Source organism: Numida meleagris, chromosome 20 (assembly GCF_002078875.1).
Source record: "Numida meleagris isolate 19003 breed g44 Domestic line chromosome 20, NumMel1.0, whole genome shotgun sequence".
Lineage (NCBI taxonomy): Eukaryota > Metazoa > Chordata > Aves > Galliformes > Numididae > Numida > Numida meleagris.
The window spans coordinates 2,070,274-2,091,116 of record NC_034428.1 but is presented as its reverse complement, the minus strand read 5'-3'; the positions used below and the strand labels follow the sequence as shown (position 1 = coordinate 2,091,116).

Sequence of the window (20,843 nt, the reverse complement as noted above, 5' to 3'; positions counted from 1 at the left end):
GCGGCGCGGGGCGGGGCCAGAACCGCTCCCGAGCGGCGCCGGGCGCGCGGCCTGCGTTGCCGCGGGGATCCCCGCCTCGACCCGGCACGGCACGGCGGCAATCCCAGGGCCCGGCCTTACGGTTGCATAAAGGAGAGCAACAAGCACGACGAGCCGCTTTATTATTCGTTTCTAAAGGAACGAGCTCACGGAAGCGGTGCTTGCAGCAGCCCCGCGGCAGAGGGGGGTTCCGAGCTGGATGCCCGGCGGGGCCAGGCGCAGCTGGAGCTCGACCCACGCGGAGCTCGTGGGCGAGGAGCTTAACCGTGAGCAGAGCTCCCGGCACGCGCTAGGAAGCACTGCGTAGAGTACCGCGCCTTGCCTCGTCTCGGCGCTGTTAACCTGCTCCACGTGCGCGCTCTGCAGTCACAGCCGCAGCAGGGCAGCGCTGCCGGCTGGAAATAGCAAACAAAGCTCCACCCAACTCTGCTCTGTTTCCCAAAGCGAAGTTTCCTCGCGGCAGCAGCTCAGTGCTGTAATAGCAAGAAGCCCCGGAGGGCTCTGTTTGTCAAACCTGCAGGAATCCCACTTATTAGCGGCGTCGTGTTAATCGGCTATTTACACGCTGAGAATGCGAGGTTCCAGGAGCAGAGCTGCACCTCCGCTCCGACAAAGCAGCGCCCGTGCGCGGTGACTGCGAGCGCCGTCCCGCTGCTCCCTGCATAGCGTCTTGCTCCCGGCAATGGGAGGTTCCCGCTGCTCCCAGCAGGGGATGAGAAGGAGAGAACTGGTCCAAGTCCCAGGCTCACACGCCTGCCTGGAGCCAGGCAGCCCCGCAGCGCTGTGCAGAGCGCCCTGCTCCCCCTGGGTGATGGCTGGGCAACAAAAGGCTCCGATACAGCAAGGAAGCCAACAAATGAAACGCTGCCGCTTGCACAGCAGTTGAGAGCATCCCGTTAAGGAAGGCGCGCTGCTTCTCTATGAACACACTTGGCAAATAGAAAGCCAGTAGTCCAGGTAACATCTCAATTCCCGCATGCGTGTTGGTAACGCGGCCGTGAGAAACGGCACTGGGATCCTCGGGTGCTTCTGGAATTTTCCCAGACCACCAGTGTAAAAAGCATGCCCAGGGCAAACAGCTCAAGCGTAACGCTGCAGTGAACGCTCAGCGAGGAGCAAAGCGCTGCTTGGTCGCTCAATAGGAAGAAGTGCTGAGAAGAACGGCTGGCAGAAAAGGCTGGAAGCCAGCTGTAGGAAAGGCCGGGATGGCCCAGTCCAGGAAAAATGGGCCAGCAAGTCTGCACAGAAAATACACAAGGAAAGCAGAGTGCAAACAACCCCCCAGTACCAGCATTGTCACGCTGCCACAACAGGCGGGGCTGCAGCTGCTGCTCAGAACCCAGCACCCGGCAGGAGCTGCAGCTCCGCAGCCCTCAGCTGCGTGGTGTCACAGATGTTTGCCATTAATCAGAAGTGCAGAAGCCTGCCAGCTTCCAAGATGAAGCTCTGGTGATGAAGGGCGCTGCACGAAAGCTGAGTTAGACAGCCGGGAAGCCACGTACATCTTTGCCCTCCCACAAGAGTCAACACATGCTGCACGACGGGCTTTGTTTTCTGCCAAATACACAGATTCTTGAAAAGCATAAAGAACAAACCCGACAAACGGATCTCCATTTCACAGACCACAGCTCTTTGCAAGCAGTACGAGCAATGACAACGCACCAAAAGAACACAACGGAACAGACATCGCACAACGGTGACAAACTGGCATTTCCCTCCTGCTCCAAGCAACCAGCCACCTACAGGAATGCAACCCTGGGAGCCATCAGGACACCAAGCACCTGCTGCTATTGGAACAGAGCCTGAGGCCAGGCTTCCCCAGGGACACATTTTTGCCCTCCCCAGGAGCAGCTGACTCAGGCTCATGGAATATCTCACGTGGGAAACGTGAGCAGGAGCTGAGGTGTCCTGAGAACTCCCCCTGCAACTTCCTTTTAGGAATTGTATTTTACCCTAAGGAACACTTTATCCGGGCTTCTGACGCCAAGCTACACTCCTTCAAGAGGGAGGCAATTATTAAAAGTCAGCTTATTTTGTTCATTGTGTTACCAAAAAAAGCCCATGTGATGGTTTCTGTGGGTACACGTGCCCTTTTTTTTGCAAAAACAAACGAATAAAATGTAAGGTTTCCTTAAAGGGAAGGCAAAAAGTTGGCTTTTAACCTCTGATCAGCCACGAAATGTAACTTCTCCAAAAAAGGAAGAACTCTCAGATCAGCCTCAGTTCATGGTCCCCTTCCAGCTCTGTCAGATACCCCCGAGATTCTTCACATAACTGGAAATGTCAGGAATACTTTGCACGTAGGGTCATAACCCTGAGTTTCTGAAAGGCAGCATTCTTGTTGCAGTCCTGGAAATAATGCTACAAAGTAACAGCTCACTTCCTCATTAAAAAACACATAACAAAAGGCAGGAAATTCAGACATTAAAATGGTTTCTGATAGAAATACAGGTATCCTGGCTTATCATCACCAAAATCACAGATTCTGGTGATAATCTGCAAGCAACTGCAAATCCGTACTTCAGCACCGGTTACACAGTGCAAGTATGTCTGTGTATTCGCATTTCAATACTGTAAATACAAAACCAGGATGAAATATTTCCCTTTTGAGTTTCAGCCAAAAAATGACTTCCCACTGCTAGCTTTGTAGCTGGAGACAGCGGCTCACGGTGCTCTGAGGCAGGGACTCGTGTCTGTAGTTTACTTCAACAAGGGCGTTACCAAAATAAACCACTTGCTGAGACGAGAGCTGGGGAAGGGGCAGGTTCCTTCTTCCAGCTCTGCAACACAAACAGGTGACGGAGGATGCGGCAGACAGTAACTAACACTTTGAAATTTCATCCCACTGCAAGAAAGCCGAATACAGAGACGGGTCAAAGTTTTCACATTGTTTTCCTGGGCAAGGAGGAAGTAATGATTTTCCCACAAGACGCCAAAGTTCTGTCTCTAATAGAGGCTTGTGTGGTTTTTTTGCAGTCGAGAGATCAAAAAGCCCACGTTCACCACATTAAATGACACCAAGCCTTTTGCTATTTCAGTTTCTCAGCACATCAAGGCTTCCTGGGTTCTCCTCGTCGTTCTCTCTCTGCTTCAAGTCCCAGGCCTGACTTGCTGTGCACCTCCAAGGAACCACGTCAGCGTCAAGAGCTGCAGAAACAATCACTTCTGGGGAGAGCCCCTTTGAGCTGCACTGGGTCGTGAGAATCAGCGACCGTATCAGTCATATGGTTTCAAATCCTTGGCAATCAGTGGCTCAGTATCTTCAGTTGTACTTGGTGCGGGCTGTGGGGCTGCAGCTGCCAGGCTGTGTATAGTTTCCTGCTGATGCTGCTTTGCCTTGTTATAAAGCAGAACTCCCACCGTCACTAGAACAGTCCCAATGGCTGAGAGGCTTGTGATTTTGTTACCAAACACAATAATACTGAGCCAGATTGACAGTGCATGCTTCACAGTACTAGCAACACTGGAAAGGAATTACAGAAGTTAAGGCCAAAGAAAGCTCTCCCGTGTCCTACACACAATCATGCCTTCCTGTAGTGGGATCTCTTTCACTTTCTTTTTAAATACCAATCAGATTCCACATTTCCTACTTCAGCCAATCCTGTAGCCACACTGCTTATATATTGGTACTGATATCTTTAAAGACATTTTAATTTGGAGTTAGTAGAGCTTTGTTTCTTTGTTATTTTTAAGCATGCAGAACAGCATTAACAATCCATTTTTATCTGAAACAGACACCCAGACAGTATCAATAGAACACCAGCAACATCACTATCATTTCTGAGTGTGCTGTTACTCTTCAGGTAATATAGTATTATGAGCAAAAAAAAAGAACTAATATCTAAGCCCAACCAATACTATTAGACCAAGAATTGTGGGCTACATAAATAAATGTTTTTACAGCCCATTACAGCCCACAGGCCTCAGGGCTATCCATACAAATAACCCATCACATCAGAACTGTGCAGGAGCCTAACAGAGCTGACAACAAAGTGGAACCGTCTTCAAAAGACACAAGTATTTCAAAAAATGGAGCTTGTCGTGCTGGTGTCACACCTCAGGAACAGTTGTACAGAGCTGATTGATCATTTTCTGTACTGCAGTTAGCAATATATAGGTATTGCCTTGTTATCACTAAAGCAAATGTCAGCACCTGTTCCACAACTTCACCAGCACGCGTCCAGTGCTGCTCTTCTCACACAATGAGCGAGCAGTCCAAAAGCTTTTCGTGATGTGGATGTGAAAAGATTTGTTCTCACATTCGGTACATTTGTGCACTTTCTTTCTTTGCCAAATACTCTCATTACTTAGTTTCTGTGCAGAAAGACCGAGTAAGAAAAAAACATAAGCGTTCCTGGCACGGAAATAAAGCTTTACCTGAAAGTCACAGGAGAAATTTTTCCCATCAGGGCATAGGCTGTAACACTTTGCAGGTGGAACAAGACTCCGTCTATTAAGAGAAGTACAACAACATCTTGGTTGTAACTAAAACTCCTTCCACTTTTCCCAATCACCGGCACATCCTAAAGGCAAAAAAGAGGCTCTTAAGAGTTTAGCTTATAACCAAGTCTAAAGATTAATATCTAACCTATTCATTATTATTATAACCAGATATTAGTTTTACATTTACATATCGACCAAACAAGATCTGAAACATAAAGGACATTCATGTCCTCCAAATTTCCCCCCCCCAAAAGATGAAGAAACCCTCTTTTATCTGACTGTGTTCAGATTGCCAGTGATTCCTTTTTGAATGCTGATGCATGGTAATGAAATGTCAGAACACAAAGGACACAAATTTCTGATGACACGTTATACTGACTTCAGCTCAATTCTGCTCTGAGAGTTGGTACTCCTGCATACCACATGAATATTGGCAAAAAGCAAATGGTTAAGATTTGTAGTTTAAGTCTTTAATTAAAATTTTAAATTCATTCACATAGACAGACGATAATTACTTTCTCTCTAAAACCCTGAAATAAATTCAGACTTTCTGGGTCACCTGTCACCTCATGTCTCTGCTAAACTATCTCCTTCTGAGTTTCTCTAGCTCTTGCAAACAAAAGACAAAATGTATTTCACAGTGATTCCAGTCAATTGGGAAGAATTAAAAGCAAAGTTAAGGTTAAATCTGCTCGCAAGTAAAAAATAAAACATAAATTTGCATTAGCAAATTCAAATTACCATGAAAAATATCCAAGCTGGAATAAGCATAACCACTGCAGCAGCGCTTGTATAGAACTGAAGCTCTGGGGCCCTACAAAAAGACAAACAAAAATGATTAAAAGTTCCTTATTTCATAAAGCTGAAGAAAGCTGCATCAGATTTAAATAAAAACCTCATTATGGTATTGACAGACATCAAGAAGTAATAACAAAAAGCCAGCTACCAAGCTCTGCAGACAACAAATTCAGCAGCCTTTTGCAAAGCATTCTGCGTTCTGTGTTGGCCAAGATGGACTCAAGATAAAAGGCCAGTGTTTTCAAGACCAAAACCAGCTGTAAAATCCTGTGGTAAAATTCACGTTTACTGAGTTCATGAAGTTCAGAGCAGCTTAGTCCACTCTAATTACAAATACATGGTTTCCTCATGCAGCCTAAGGTCAATCCAAAATCCAACCTGAAATATTTTGAATACTTACGAAAATCTGTATTTATCTCCACTGAGTAATTTTTTGGAAAAGACATTCTGCAAACTGGTAAAGAAACAAAAACACAATGTTTAAGGAAATTCACAGCAAGAAGGAACACAAATCCACGAGCACTAGGCCTATTTTATTGTGTATGGAAATAGCAAAATAAAAAGCTTTTTTTTTCCTAGTTCCAAATGCAGAAATAATTACAGACAATGATTTTATTTAATCTATCAAGTAACATAATTCCTTTATTCCACACACACAACAGCTGCTATGACTTACCAGTCCATGATGTTAGTAGATAAAGCTGCTGAGAAACCTAGAATGTTGAAACTGAGTTCAGTAGCTGTACACAGAGCTAGCCCACCCATAACAGGAATGAGAGAGAGATTAACCAGCAATCCTGCAAATGGAAAGAAAAAATAATAACCTGAGTTCAATGACCATACTCTTAATGCCATATATGAGATAATACAGTTTTTAGTTTCTCTGCAACTTCTTTATTTCAAAGAAAAAATAACTTATTTGATTAGATTTACTGTGTTCTACCAGAATGAGTCTTCCAGCTGCTTGAAGCTGCCTACCATGCTTCAGTGACATCTCCCTGTCCATGGCCAAATAAGTGACGGTATTACACAAAATTAATATTTAAAAAAATGAAATCTAAACATTGAAGCACTCACCAGTGTATTCCCCTAATATCATCCGAGACATGATAACCGTAAAAATAGGTGCAGAGCTTTTAACTGTTTCTGCAAATGAAACTGCCACATTTTTCAGGCTGACGAGCCCTAAGACTACTGTTGCAAATCTGAAATGGAAAAACACAAGAAATTAAGCAGGAGAGAAAACAAGGCTTTAACAGCTACACTGCGAAAGCAAGAAAGAAAAGGAAGAGAGCATAAAAACAGTGCTTCAGACCAGAAAAATGCAGTGAGCCAATAGGACAGAACTCCAGTTGAAGTGGTTACCTCATCAGTCCAACAAACAGCATTATCATGATGAAATTGGGTGGATAAGAGATGCGCGTTTTGTGCTGGTACAAGCAGCATGGAACAAACATTTTTATGCAGCCAATAAAGGTGGTTGAAAGCATTTGGACAGCACCTAAAGAGAGGGGAAAAATATCAGATGATGATGGGAACGCCACGTATTAAGCAACATGAGAGAATTCTGTAGGCAAACTGGTGTGTGGTGATTTTCGACTTCATGAATTCTCACAGCAGCCCTTTACTTTTACATCTACCAGCAGGGCAGCAGAATAAATCAAATAACTCAGTTCACAGATAAAATGTTTTTTGTTTCCTTATTAAAACAACTTAGGAAAAAGAAGCTCATCGAATGATAGATGTCACAAAGGGCAACTTCTCCATTTTTACATGCAAACAAATTAATCTTGTTAATCAAACAAGATAATCAGTGCTGGAGACTATCACCACCTGACTCAATTTTATTATAGTTTTCAAGAGCCCATGCTTCCCTCTGGCACAGAAAAGCAAACTTTTAATTGCATGCTTTGTTCTGAAAACACTCTCACAGCTCCTCTGTGTGCAAAAAGTAGTTCTGTCCTCCACCATGGGGAGGGAGGAGAGGAGGAGAGGGCAGTGCCAGGAGCTCCTTTACAGGCTGCTATTACAACTCACAGGTTCTTAGCCCCAAGATCCAACCCCAAACTTGGTCCTTCTGAGGGAGTAAATCGTTCAGCTGAAGTGAACTTTACATGCAAGGATCTGATATAGTCAAATATCTTACTGGAATTGAAGCATAAAAGAAAAGTAGGGTTACCTAGCATGCTGGGCTCTCCTTCCAGTAGTGAAAGGATGTATTTGTTAAGAAAAAGAGTGCAAAAGCTGAAGAAAAACCACAAAGTGAGGTAGATGAGAGCATGAGAATTCCAGATGCCTAAGTCTGACTCGATGACTGTAGTCTCTGTGATGGTTATTTTCAGAACGTTCTCTTCTGGTACACTATCACTCCTAGCAATTACAAATTTTTCACTCCTGTTAGCAAAGAGCGAGCCCAAATTAAATAGTGATTTTCCCTTTGGCTTTTCCTCAAGGAGAGGAGCATTAGGTTCCTCCGGCGTCTCAGCACTTGTCACCGTCGACATGCTGACACTACACAACCAGCATCTGTCCTTAACACAAAGCAACACTGACTTAGTACGGAACAGTACGTGGAGGGAACAAAAACATCATGGGATTAATCTTTCATCTCCGATGGTCTCCAAAAGTGTATTTGGTCCTCCAAATAACATCTTGCAGAAAATAAGCTTTACGTGCTTCTTCATGTGGTCTATTCCATTTTTTTTCTGCCTAAGAATGAAAAAAAAAGAGAAAGAAAGAAAACGAAATATAGCAGTGAACAACAATCCCTAATACAACAAAAAATATCACATTCATTCTGGAAGATAAATAAGACCTCACTACCTTCTCTTTCAGAATGGATTTTGCACTGCTAGTATGACTATGACCTTTACTTTCCTCAAGTTAAGCAACCTTTGGCATCATAATGCTAACAGAGTCCAAAGAAAGAAAGAGAACCTGAAAAGCTTAATTGCATGACAAAAACATACTGTCAGAATTAGAGCTCTCTATTTTGCAGACTGTGTTTTAAGAGCAAAAGAAAACAGAATGAATCAGATGAGAATAAAACGACAAATCATCGTTTGCTCCTGGACAAAAAAGCACTAGGAGAAATGAGAGCTGACATATCTAAAGGCACGTTTGCTGGGTGGCCAGTGTGGCAGGCCTTACACAGTTAAAAAGCAATTACTGGAGGAAGCTGATCACGGGACACCTTGGTAAAGCTGCCTGAAATAAGGCTGTAACACCACAGTGAGTGAGAGAACGGCAGCACAGGAAATAATTAATGGCAAGCAGAAATACCAGGGTTCTAACAAGAGCTAATGCACCTGCCCTGATTTTGCTAACATATGAACAGTATCCATTGTTTGCTTCATTATTTTGTAACGTTGGATGTGGCGTCTCAAAACAAATCGCAAAGATGCACTAAGAGTTAAATCCATCGTGTCATTCCCATACCCTGCTTTACATTGAAGTTTTCCATTCCTAGTGTACCCTGCTTCTCTTATCACATTTCCACACCCCATCAACCTATCCCTTTTTTTTTTTTTTTTTTTTTTTTTGCTACTTACACTGCTCAATCAATAGCAAAACCAATTAAGTCCAACAAAACCCCCACTTTGGGCAGCATCGCATTGTCATATTTAACATCAAATCCATGCGTGGTAGGAAGCCGAACAGCAATAAGAAGAATAAAACAGCTCCTCTGAATTACTGACCTGCTGTCTTAAATCAGCTGGAATGGCTTAAATTGGCCGAAAGAGCTCTCCATCTGGAAGTAATTCAATCCTCCTCCCAGAAGAGCAAGCAGCAGCTGATGTTTACCAATAGAGGAAAACGTGGCAGTAGCCGGTAGACTGTTTCTGTTGGATTACACACAAACATGGAATCTTCCAGCTCACAGCAATGAACAGCATGCAGCGCGTTTTAAATTCTTCCTTCGATCTTCTCCCACTTTTAACTACATTACCAATAAGAAAAAAAAAAAAAGTGTTGTATTAAAGGCGAAAAAATTGGGAGCATAAACTTTGAGTGTCAAGTTTTGACTGATGAGTAGCAGCTAATTGTTTAATACAGCCCAAGTCTTCCCTGAGAACTGAAAGACTAGAGTTATTTAAAGAGAATACAGACGGTGACAAGGAAAAATGCAGCAATAGGAGGAAGTATAAACTAACGAGAGGAAATAGGACCTTTTTCTTTTTTTAAAGTTACACGTACTATGCGTGGACAAGATGCATCGTGGACATAAAAGACAACATTTCCAGCACTCTGGATGCTGGCGTGGCACACCGCCACGTGTTGGGATGCACAACTCCTTGTTGGTGCAGCCGTGCTCGGCGCAGGTACCTGTCAATCAGAAGCTGTCGCCGTGCCGCACGCAGCGCGGCACCTCGTGCCCATCACCGTTCCGCGTCACCCAGCAGCTCCTGATCGCGTCCGTTCGCCGGGCGGAGCTCGGGGCTTGAGCACGGCCAGCATCTGGCAGAAAGACGAGGCGTTAGGGAGCGGGGGACGGAAGAACCGCGGTGATGTCCGCGCATAAAGATGGATGCCTTCTTGTGACGGTACCCACAAAGAACTCCGCGAGAAGCAAGAACGCTGTAAGAAGTCGCTCGTGAAACGGAGGTTAAACGGGCGGCGAAAAGAGGGCCGGGATGCAGGCCGCCCACGTGCCCAACGCAGCTCAGCATCCCCAGCGAGCGGCTGAACGACAACAAAGCACAAAGACGCTTACGGACCGCGGGCACCATCCCAGCACTACTAACGTCTCCCGCACAAAGAAACGCTCAAGAACAGCCGAACGTTTTCCCGCACTCCCGCCCGCCCCTCGCGATCCCCCCGGGAGCCCGCGTCCCTCCCGCCCGCCCTTAGCCTAGAGGGCTCAAAATGAAAGGGAAGGAAAGGAAAAGAAAAGAAAGGAGGCTGCGGCGACAGCCGGCCGGCCAGCAGCGCTCCTCCCGCCGTACCGAGCCGCCCTCCCGCTCCCGGCACAGCCCGGCCGGCCGCCGCCCACCGCTGCGGGCGGGAGCGGACCGAGGCGCGGCCCCGCATAGAGCCCGGGCTGCCGGGAGCCGCCGTGCCCAGCCGCCCCGCGGGAAGTGACGTCCCGCCGCCCCGGAAGGGCGGGCGCTGCCCGGCGCGGCCCTGCCGCCGCAGCCATGTAGCGGCCGAGAGCGGAGGGCGGCGCGGGCGGCATGGAGCCCGCCGAGGAGAGGTAGCGGCCCGGAGCCCCGCGCTCTCCTTTCCTTTCCTCTCCCCTCCTCTCCTCCCGGCGCTCCCCGCCGTGACGCCGCTTTGCTTCTCTCTCCCTACAGCGGCCCCGCGCTGCCCAACCTCACCCCGCGGCACCGGGAGCTGGTCCCCACGCCCTGCGGCCCCGTGAGTACCAGGGCGGTTCCTCGCGGCCAGGCCCTTCCCGCAGGAGAACCGCAGCCCGCTCACCCTGCGATCGCGGTGTTAATTGCAGTCATTTGGTCAGACCGAGGCGCCCAGGGGTACCCGCGGCTCCTTCGCGTGTGGTTTTCGCTGGAACTCGTTCCTTGGCCGCTTTTCATGCCTGCTGGCGTCTGTTTATGGCTAAACGAGCGCTCTCCCCAAGTTACTTAACGCCAGCCTCGCTCCAACGCAAGCGGCGCTTTCTCAATTGCTTTCAGTTACTCGCTTTTGCTTACGTTAAACTGCGTTTTCAAATGCACCGAGCGCATCAAAAGCGTTTGCATAGCAGGGCGTTTTGTCTAGCAGCAGTGTCACGGAGCTGGTAACCCGGTAGCGGTGCCGTGCTGACCTCTGCCTCCAGGTGACTCTCCAGGGCCGTGTGCCACTGCCAAAGGAAATCCGAGCGTTGTTCTGAGCCAGTCATCACCAATTCATCTCTCTGGGATTTAGGCTGCCCGGGATAGACAGAGAGAAACACCTCGCTCAAAGCTTTTGTATGTTGCTTTGAAGCGTGCCCGTTCCTCTACGATTTTCTAAAAGGAAAAATCATAGCGAGGGTCCCCGGGAGAAGGTTACTTGCTGAACATTACTGCTTCGATTGGTTTATGGCTCTTTATTGACAGTCTTGATTCCAGGAGATGAAATTAGAGCGCCGTGGGCTTTGAGGCACCGAGAAAAGCAGACCGCAGTTTGTAGGGATGAACCCAAAAATTTAGGCTGAGATCACGTATCAGATGAAGCTGCGGTTCTCCTTTCATCAGTGCTTCTGCAGTTTCAGTTCCATTGAGAAATGTTTCTCTTCCCTCTTCCCAGGGTGTCCATCACCCAATTTGCTCTCATGCGTTTCTTGGGAACAGCAAACAGGTCAAAGTGCATTACGAGTTTCAACGTTCCCTTCCTTTACAGATCAAGCCTTGCTCAGAGCTCTCGTTTCCCGTGAAGATCTACTTCTGCGTGACCATTTTGTCTCTGCTCAGTGTCATAGGGCTAACCATAGAGACCCTTGTTCGACAGACGGAGGAAGATTTCACCATTTCTCTCATACAGTTAGTTGGAGTTGGTAAGAAACACATCCTTCGTGCTTTAGAACAAATGCATTTTTCTGCCAAAGCAGTCATTAAGGAGCAAACCAAATCTCTAATTTCACTCCATTTGGTGTGGTAGAATACATAGAATCTGCTCCTAGTTTAGCACTGCAAGCTGGGTGATGTTGCCATTGTTGCTTTTTCCATTAATACATTAGGGAGAGGATCAGTAATAGATAGGTGTCATCCAAAATACCTTTGTGTGTCAACACTGTGAAAAAAAATATCCAAGCTGAAAAAACTATTGCTACAATTAGCTTTCTCCACGGCATTTCATTGGGCAGATGTTGCAGTGACTTTGCCTTCACACAGCTCTCGTTTTCTGTGAGGTTACTGACTGGCTATCTGTGCCAGAAAGAACTTACGGTTCCCATCTGAGTCTGTGCTGTGTTCTGTGGGGGAGCTCAGTGATGCCCACACTCCAAGATTTGCTGCAGCTTGCATTTCCTGAGTTGGGCCTTGCTTAGTTCTGGTTTTGGTTTCAAGAAAGCAAATATATGCGATTTGATCTGAAACATAACAAGATACCAAGTTAGTGATCTGTGTTAGCAAGGATGTTGCTTCACATAAGGATTTTAATGGAAGAAAAGAAAAACCACTTTTTTTTTTTTAAAGCCCTCATTTCTCTAATAATTTATGTCCTGCTAGAAGCAAAATCCAGGCTTCCTTGGATACGTACTGGTGTAGCCTCAGCAGACAATCTGTGTTGATATTCCCGGGTCCATTCACATTATGTAGAAATGAAATTTAACATGAAAACAAATGCAACCATGAGTATGTTAGGAAGTCCTCTTTAGGGGTGGTAGCAAGTCTTGGCTGTTGGCTAGCTGGCCAGAACAGTCTAGGAAGGAATGGAATATCTGTGCATGTGGGTGTAACACCACATGTGTGTGCAGGGAAGCTGGCACTTATGCAGATCATAAGCAGGCAAGGCTTTGCAGCCATGTTTTCACCCAAAGGGAACAAAGACAAATAGCTTTCTTCCAATGTCTGTAAGCAGACACATATGGATAATACACTTATTCCAAAATGCTGGTTTGATTAGTGGCTTTTCACATAGGATCTGCATATGAACAAAATGCAACCTTAGAACAGACCATTGCTGCCTCCCGTCTGCCACGCTGTTTTTGTTAGCAGAAAGTGAAGAGAAAAATGAAGAACTTCCATAAGAAACCAAACAAATCCTGATGCTTCATATGGGGAAGGTGAAAAATACTTTCTACTCTAATTTTCCCTCCTCCCTTCTGTTGATACTGATCAGTATACAATATTGCAACGACCACAGAGGGAGAAATGCACGCTTCCCACAAAACTCTGGTTTAGGTCAGGAAAAACAGACCACTAGAAAGCTATTGCCAAGGGGGTTTTGGATTTAATTTGTTGAAACCTTCACTTTTTGAAATCAAGGGGATGTCCTTTATTTATCTCAGAAGTGTTCCTATCTCATCTCTGCAAACCGTGGTCAGGAAAATGTTTGTCTCCAAATGATTTGTACAGACTTCTGTTTTAGCAGTTGAACTTGCAGAACAAGGAAATACTGTCTTACATTTTTCAGGTCTTCCTGAGGTCATAAGCATGCAAAAAAAAAAAAAAATCACATGATCCATTCTTTAATTTGCTGACCGTATTCTGTTTTCTCAAGTAATTTAATAATAGTGGAAAAGGAAGTAAATTTACCTTAAGGTTTGTTTAGAGCAACTGAAGTTATTCTGTTACTTTGAGAACTTTTACGACTGGTGTCCCACGCTAACAAAGCTGGATTATCTGATGTGCCGAGTCCGGGAAGTAGAAGTCTGGGAAAAAAGAAAGAAACTGTTACTTTGTCTATGGTAAGAATGAGCTAATGTTTGCAGGAGCCACCTAGGTAGGAACAGCCTGCCTTTGTGAAAGGAAAGCCTCTTCCTTATGTGTGTGGTCATTGCAGAATAGAATACTAAGTTACGTAGCTTGATGTATATCATAAAAACGTAACCTCAGAACTTTCCTGCACCAGTTCCTTTCTGGACAACTATGGTTTGGCGTTTCAAAATTTCCACAACAAAAATAAACTGTTTGGAATCCAGTCTAAGTTAACTTCAACACACGTAGTGGGTCAGAGCCACGTAAGCAGTCCTGTGTATGGGTAGCATGTTCCTTCCAGTCACTTGAATTACCATCACAGGAAGGATTATGTAAGTTCAGTTCTCTTACAAAATAATGTTACTTAATTTCATTTGAATGTACTGTTCAACAGTATAGTTCTAATCCAATAAAACATACCACAGCTGCTCTTAGTTTGGATAGCTAGTATGTTGCTATTTTCAAAGCATTATTTCAGAAGTGATCTAAAAGTCCAATGAATTATTTCATTCTTTGTATGGTAAACACAGCAGAGAGTACTCACAGCATCTGGCTTGAAGTATTGGATGCAGGCTCCTTGGTAAGAATGAAGATTTGCTTTTATTAAGGAACCTGAGTTGCACGGTCTTGATATTTCCACTTTGTCATCTGGATCAAGCGTACTGAAAAATAGCACCATGTGCAGTCTGTGTTCACCTGCTAACTGGCTTTTCCTTCTCCTTCCCAGTGTTCTGTGTGTACTATGTGACTAGAGGGATCCTGCAGGAGAACCGCCAGGAGCTCATTGTCTTTGTTCTTTCCATCCTGCTAGTGATGTTTCGATCTATTGTCAATTTCACAGTTCTTCCTGCTGAGCAGAAGCCAAAACTCCTGGTTAGTGCCCTGGTTTTCATTAACTTTGCTTTTCTCCAGATGTTGGATGTGAAAATCTTAGAAAGGCAAGGCACCTGTAGTAAGGGCGCTGAAAATGGGAAGTCAAGCCAAATTATTCCTACTGCTGAACAACAAAACGTGCATCTCCACAATGACAGATCTGTTCCTCTGTACAATTCTATGGGTTTCTTTATGGCAGTTCCTGAAAGTAACATAAGCATCAAATAACATTACCTACACAGGACTGCTGCAGAATGTGTTACCATCAGTTTACCTACCCTGCATCAGCTTTTCACCTGTGAAATAACTGGCCCAAGGTCACATAAATCTGACTGAATGGAACTGGAATCTCAGGTCTGTATGCAAGGACACAGCCACTAGCAACTCTCATAACATCCACAAATGCAACATTGTGTTTTTAAGAGTTGTGATAACCCGCTGCAAGGAAACAGACAGATACAGTGTTAAGGCAGGTACTGCCCCTACAGACTGTTTATCTTTCCTAACAATAAAATGTGAAGAAGGAATGTCCTGTGTGTTACTAACTTTAGTAGTTAAACTTTCCCTTGCCGTGCTTCTCTAGAAGTCCTTCCCCTTTATGTTTGCATACTTATCAGACATATGAGGAGATTCCTTGTTCCTTGTCGTCATCCAAAAATTATTTTTGATAGATTACAGTCAAGATAGGAAGATTACAGCAAAGCAGAATTTGCCTGTTCAACTGCTTACCAATTACACGGTTAGTTAAACATCTACAGCAGAGTTGATAGTCAATAAGGAACAGGCACCAGAGATGCAAATTACGTTGAGGTATTTGTCCTAGCTTTCAGTTTATGTATTAAGAGTAAACAAGAGTAAACAAGCAAAATCTGGTCCAGGAGATGCACTGTTAAGGAGATTTTAGTACTATAGAAGTAACCGATTACTGTCACTCTTCTGCTTCCTGAGCAAAACTCCTGAGCCAGAATGATGCTTACTAGATAAACATTTTCATATCAGTATAACTATGAAGGACATTTTTCCACTTCAGCTGTCTTTAGCGTAGCAGACATTTAGCATGACTGACAGCAAAGCTGTGAGTAAAACCCAGCCAAAACTGACAAGTTTAGAAATGTATTAAGTACAGCATTCAGAGTAACCCACTGTCCCCACCGACATCAGTGGAGAAGATTCTTAGCAGTTTTTTATGCCATACAGGAACCTCAATGCCATCAAAGAAAGCTGTTACTTCAAACTGTATAATAAAGCCTCAAACAAAGCACAGCTGCAAGCTGTGATATTTCGGGGATCACAAAGGTTTCTGTTTCTCTTAGCTGTTGTAAAATTACTATGTTGAGGGTAACGTAGGCCAAAATAACCACTGTGAGTTTACATTTAGTACCAAGTGGTTGCATCAAATGCTTGGTCAAGCTATGCTTTTTTCCACTTAACAGTTTGGCAAACCATCATGTTTAACTGTTATTTATTTTAAATGGTATAAACAGGTAGTTCAGTTCTTCTTACCCTTGTATTCCTTCATTTCCAGTTAGAAGATTAGAAGATAGAAACTATCACTGTTTCAAGCATGACCACTCACGTACTTATTTCTCTTTCCCATCAGGCCCGCTTCATTCTGATCCTCTTGGTTGGCTCCTTTGATGTCATCTGTGCCATCATCCTTATTCAGAGTCAAAGCATGATGGCCTTTCGAGTGGGTGGTGCTCTAGAAAGCCTACAGTCGCAATACTTCATGCTGAATCTCTGCTTTTCCATGCTGACTTTTGATCTTCAGGCACAGGTATAGAACTCTTCCCCCAGGTTCCATTTTTTCACTCTGTTGAGAATATCTTAGAATTACAGCTAGCTGAGCTGACCTGTTGATGCAATCCTGTCTCTGTCTTACCTGGTAGGTAAGATTAGCCTGATAATGATCATTTTCCAGGTGTTTGGTGTCAAGTATTTTGGTGGGATATGCAGTCTTACACTAAAAGTTTTAGCAAATCTTTGCCTCTTCTCTTTCAGCTCTGCTTGTGTATCCTGCTGATAAGCCTCCACGAGATCACCCTTCTACATAACATCATTTCAGCAACAGGGGTTCTCTGGGCTTGCCTGAAAGTCACCGTTAGCATCATAGCAGTAAGTGTTGAGCTAACAGCCACGCTATCAAGGATAGTCAACTTCTGAATCTAGAAGTTCCTGCCTTTGAGCAGTAATCACAAGCTAGGAAGTCACAGCTATCCCTTTCTGCATAATACTGCTAAGTGGAAGGGATCTAGAACCGATCTTAGTAGAAAACAAGAACACCAACAATAACAAGGTTTGATATAGATCTGTGTCTGTCCCCTGAGCACAAAGGATGAAACCACCTCAAGCTATCATTACTCCTTTTTGAGGGACATAGTTTTATTTTCAGTCCTCGACATTCATGGAACACTCAGGATGACGGTGTCTTCAATACTTCTACCTCTATGACAAGGTTAGGTGAAAGTGGCAACAGTCCTCCAAATTATTGTGAAGATGGATATACAGACACAGACTGTGCAGACCTGATATCCTTAGGGAACCACACCAAATAGAGAAGTGGTCCTTTACTGGGGCAGCTGCTTTAAAGATGAATGAGGGTTTTCAATTTAATATAAGGATTTGTATATATCTGGTCTTATTTTACAGATTTTAAAAGAACTGAAACCTCTAGTGTGGATTTTTCTGTGTCAGAATGTACCTGAAGTAGTTTTTCTCATCTACCTGCTTTACACGGTAATCCATCAGACTTACTTGCTTGATAATGGGGAACAAGGCTGGAAGCCTCTGCTTTGTTACTGGATCCTCAGGCCCAAAATATGGTGCCTCGTTCCTGAGCATACGCCTTCACTGCAGCTCATTTTAGAATCAATGAGAGCAGCAGCTATGTCCAGCATCTTTGGAATGTACTTTCCAGGCAAGAATCATGTCAAATTGCTCCTGAACTAGTTAAAAGGAGAGGCTCTGGAACTCAGTGCAGCTGGCAAAGTGTCTGGAGTGATTAGGGAAAGATGAAAGAAAATCTTCCAACACAAGGTACATAGTTCTTCTGAAATGCCTCCCCTCCTTCACAATAAGTCTCAAGAGGTGCCAGCGTTCGACCAGCTGCAGGGTCTGAAGTCATATTTTAAAGAATTTCTTACGCAGTATCCCAGATGCTGATCTTGATGTAGGCAAAACAGGAGACATTGTAAGCCCAACAAAGCCCAGTGTTTAGCATTTTTGGCACTATGATAGCGATAAAGCACTTATCACTGGGGCAGCCCAACAACTCCCACAACATGTGGGAAAGGAGGTGAGGAAGAAGAAAGGGCAAAGCAGATTATCCATCATGGGAACGGCCCCAATGCTAACAGCAGCCAGTACTTTGTTTCTCATGCTTCACATAAATAGTCTCCAGACACTGACAAAAGTCCATTGGCTGCAATTCTTGTGGTTTTATTAAAGCCTGCAGTCAAATCAGGTTCTTCCAATTACCTACAGACCTCTTTGATTTGGAAAAGCACGAAAGGACCACACACTGACTTTGGTGGTTACACTTGTACTGCAGTTAGGAATGGAAATATGGGTAAGAGTAATGTAGCAATTTGAAAATAGCTAGATCTACTTATGTTTTTGCATAGCAACATCTAAGAGTACCTAGCAAATGAGGGCACTGGTATACATAGTAAAACATAGTAAGACTCTCTATCAGATAAATCTGTAATATAGTTACTTATCATATGACTTCTTCGAGAAATTTAGTGGTTGATTGCATTTTACGGTTTCCAGCTTTTTGATCGTTGTATGTCTTCATTTTCCTGCAGGTGATAAAAGAGTGGGGCAGAGGGAATTCTTACACTCTGGAAGCTGCTTTCATTACCGGCTCTTGCATTTCTGTTGCAATAAAATCTGTTTTGTTTTGGGCACTGATTCACGTCTACCGTGGCTTTGGGCAAGGACTAAGAGAAAGAAGTAAGTACTCAAAAAGGTTAACTAAGAAGGTTGTAGCCCATTGGACTCAAAATCAAAATAGATGCAAGTCTTCTTCATCATGCTGTATAAATGTCTGAAATAAGAGGGATAAAGGGCCCTAAACAGCCACCAGTCTGAAACTACCCATATCTTTTAAAAGGAGGACATCAGTGTTGATAGACATTGGTATCGACTGATCTACCTCTTCCTTTCTTCCCACAGTGTTTTCTTCCTATGGAAGGATCGACTCCTGAGCATCCCCTTTGCATCCTAACAGCAGCTCTTACAGAGTGAAAGCGTAGCTGGGAAAGTTCTGATCAAGTGCATGCATTTGGAATGTAAGATTATGGGTCGGTTTCACAGAGACAGAGGAAGCTGCTCAGAAAAGTGTCTTCACATTTCTTAGCTTGTTTTGTGCTATGGGATTGCAGCAGTGCAGCTGGTAACAGCTTATGAAAGAAAGTATGCTCATGGAAACAAGAGTAATCCTCTCACGCTCCGTGGGTTCTGCTGACAGGACATTGTAGCTTCCACTCACGTTCCTGGTGTTGCTTTGTAACTGCGGGAGGTTCACGACACATGTGAGTGGGGCACGTTGTTAATATGAATGCTGATTTTATTGATACACCAACATAAGGTCATTTGCACACCAGTCTTTTCTTACTGAAGCTAGAAGTGGAGTGCCCTGCCTTCATTTCTCAACTCAGACCTGTCCCTGAACAGAGGTCCTAAGAGCTCCACAGAACATGCTTTCTGTTCTGCAGTTAACGTATGACTTTCATGAGCTGTTTTGACAACAGCCATATTCTCTGATATCCACTATGGCTGTGGTTGCTTCTCCCCAACGTAGTACCTAGAGCTCTCGTGCCTGCTCTGACTGAAGAATACTTCATAATATTTTTTTAAATCTCAACTCCATGTGAAATCTATCCAAGATCATTTCATGCCCTCTAACGCATCTAACCCCTGTGCCGTTTAGCACACAATGTGACTGTTGAAATAAGTCTCTACTACTGCAATTTAAAAGTTTGCTATTTTACTGATTGGAACCTTTAGCTACTGGTTATGTATTTTTTAATAAAGTTTACACACAGCTTGGACATGGGTTATTATTTAAATTAACGGGATGAGTTCAACGGGAAGCTGGTTTACAAACCGAAGATGGAAGAGCCTGAAATCACGACTCCTATGTGCTGTGAACCACATCACAGCACTGCTCAGCTGCATCTGTAACTGACACGTACCCACACACTGCATAAAGTAGCTGAAATAGTTTGTTGTAGCGTGGTAGGGAAATCTGTAGGGAGGATCTCAAGACTTGTATAAAAGGCTGAGAGACTAGGATGAGAAAAATACAGGAAATAAAATACATTTTATAGACAGCACAGTGGAGGCATGAAGAGGTGAACTGTCAGTGGTCAGGCTGCATACAGCTGGCACTTTCAAGAGAAAGCACGAGAGCAGCAGCTGATGACTGTGACTTCATTCCACAAGTCCAAATGTGACTATGCATTGTTGCTGAAATGGAGGAAAACAATTAAGCATATTCAGTACTTTTCTAAAATAAGCCAGCATGCAGTAGGTCTTGCTTAGAGCAGTAGCAATAAGGGAATACTTTTTTTTTTTTTGCCTTAGGCCTTTATTTGGCCAAAATTACCTGACAAAAGTAGGCTTGTACTATGCTTTTTTGTCTTCATAGCAAAATAATGGCTCTATTATTTCCCTTCATAGGCAATAGAGTGCCATTGTCACAGAAATGCTGGGTTATCTTTTTGGCTGCAGACAGAAGGAGTTTGTAGCTAGCCAAGCATAAGATGAAAAACTCTTGCTAAAGCACCTCAAGGAGCAAATAAATTGCATTTAAAAGCTGCTATATTTACCTGTATGCGATACCTCCATACATTATTCAATCATTTGGCATGCATCAATTGTTGGAATAGGTTACAGATTACTTTATGAAATCATGAAAGGGCACTTAATCATAATCGTTAGCCAGGAGTTTTGTGTAAAAAGTGTCTAGAACTTGGTCACAACATGCAAAGGAGAGGATAGAATGGATATTTAAACTACAATTTCACTCTTTAGTTTATTATATATCCAGATATCTGAGATTATCTCCCATTATTGCCCGTGTCTATTTCCTCACTCGCTTTTCTACTTCTGGACCTTCATGAAACTAGTCAATGTAGCCCAACTAGCTGCAGGGAAGATTTCTTTTAACTTGCACAGCAAATCCAGAAGCTTTTATTTTGAAACTTTTGGGAAAAGACTTGTATCAGACATACACAATCACAATAGCCTTATACACATTTCTAGAAAACAGAAGCTACTGTCCCATGAGACAATGCATCAAAAACCCACACTGAATATTTGTCTTCCAAGGAAGTAATTGTGTAT

General features: G+C 44.0%; 2 protein-coding genes across 6 annotated transcripts; one reads left to right on the top strand and one right to left on the bottom strand.

Annotated features, from left to right (window-relative positions):
- Positions 1,574-11,595, bottom strand: SLC35E2B (solute carrier family 35 member E2B). 5 transcript variants are annotated; one of them, XM_021417630.1, is made up of 12 exons: positions 10,227-10,349; positions 9,833-9,963; positions 9,607-9,738; positions 8,979-9,220; positions 7,460-7,989; positions 6,646-6,781; positions 6,358-6,485; positions 5,957-6,077; positions 5,681-5,734; positions 5,224-5,296; positions 4,417-4,562; positions 1,586-3,502 (listed from the first exon to the last, which is right to left on the bottom strand). In XM_021417630.1, exons 5-12 carry the CDS (start codon positions 7,782-7,784, stop codon positions 3,256-3,258), a joined length of 1,230 nt encoding a protein of 409 aa, XP_021273305.1. In that variant the 5' UTR covers positions 7,785-7,989; positions 8,979-9,220; positions 9,607-9,738; positions 9,833-9,963; positions 10,227-10,349; the 3' UTR covers positions 1,586-3,255. The 5 variants fall into 5 exon arrangements, with proteins under 5 accessions (XP_021273306.1, XP_021273304.1, XP_021273302.1 ...); XM_021417631.1 differs by lacking the exons at positions 9,833-9,963; positions 10,227-10,349 and adding an exon at positions 10,702-11,595 and having other exon boundaries at positions 1,574-3,502; XM_021417629.1 differs by lacking the exon at positions 10,227-10,349 and having other exon boundaries at positions 1,574-3,502; positions 9,829-10,095.
- LOC110408656 lies at positions 10,338-19,546 on the top strand. Its single transcript, XM_021417639.1, has 9 exons — positions 10,338-10,474; positions 10,575-10,638; positions 11,602-11,755; positions 14,347-14,492; positions 16,093-16,269; positions 16,494-16,607; positions 17,142-17,228; positions 18,299-18,446; positions 18,669-19,546. The coding sequence occupies exons 1-9, from the start codon at positions 10,455-10,457 to the stop codon at positions 18,698-18,700; spliced, it is 942 nt and encodes a 313-aa protein (XP_021273314.1). The 5' UTR covers positions 10,338-10,454; the 3' UTR covers positions 18,701-19,546.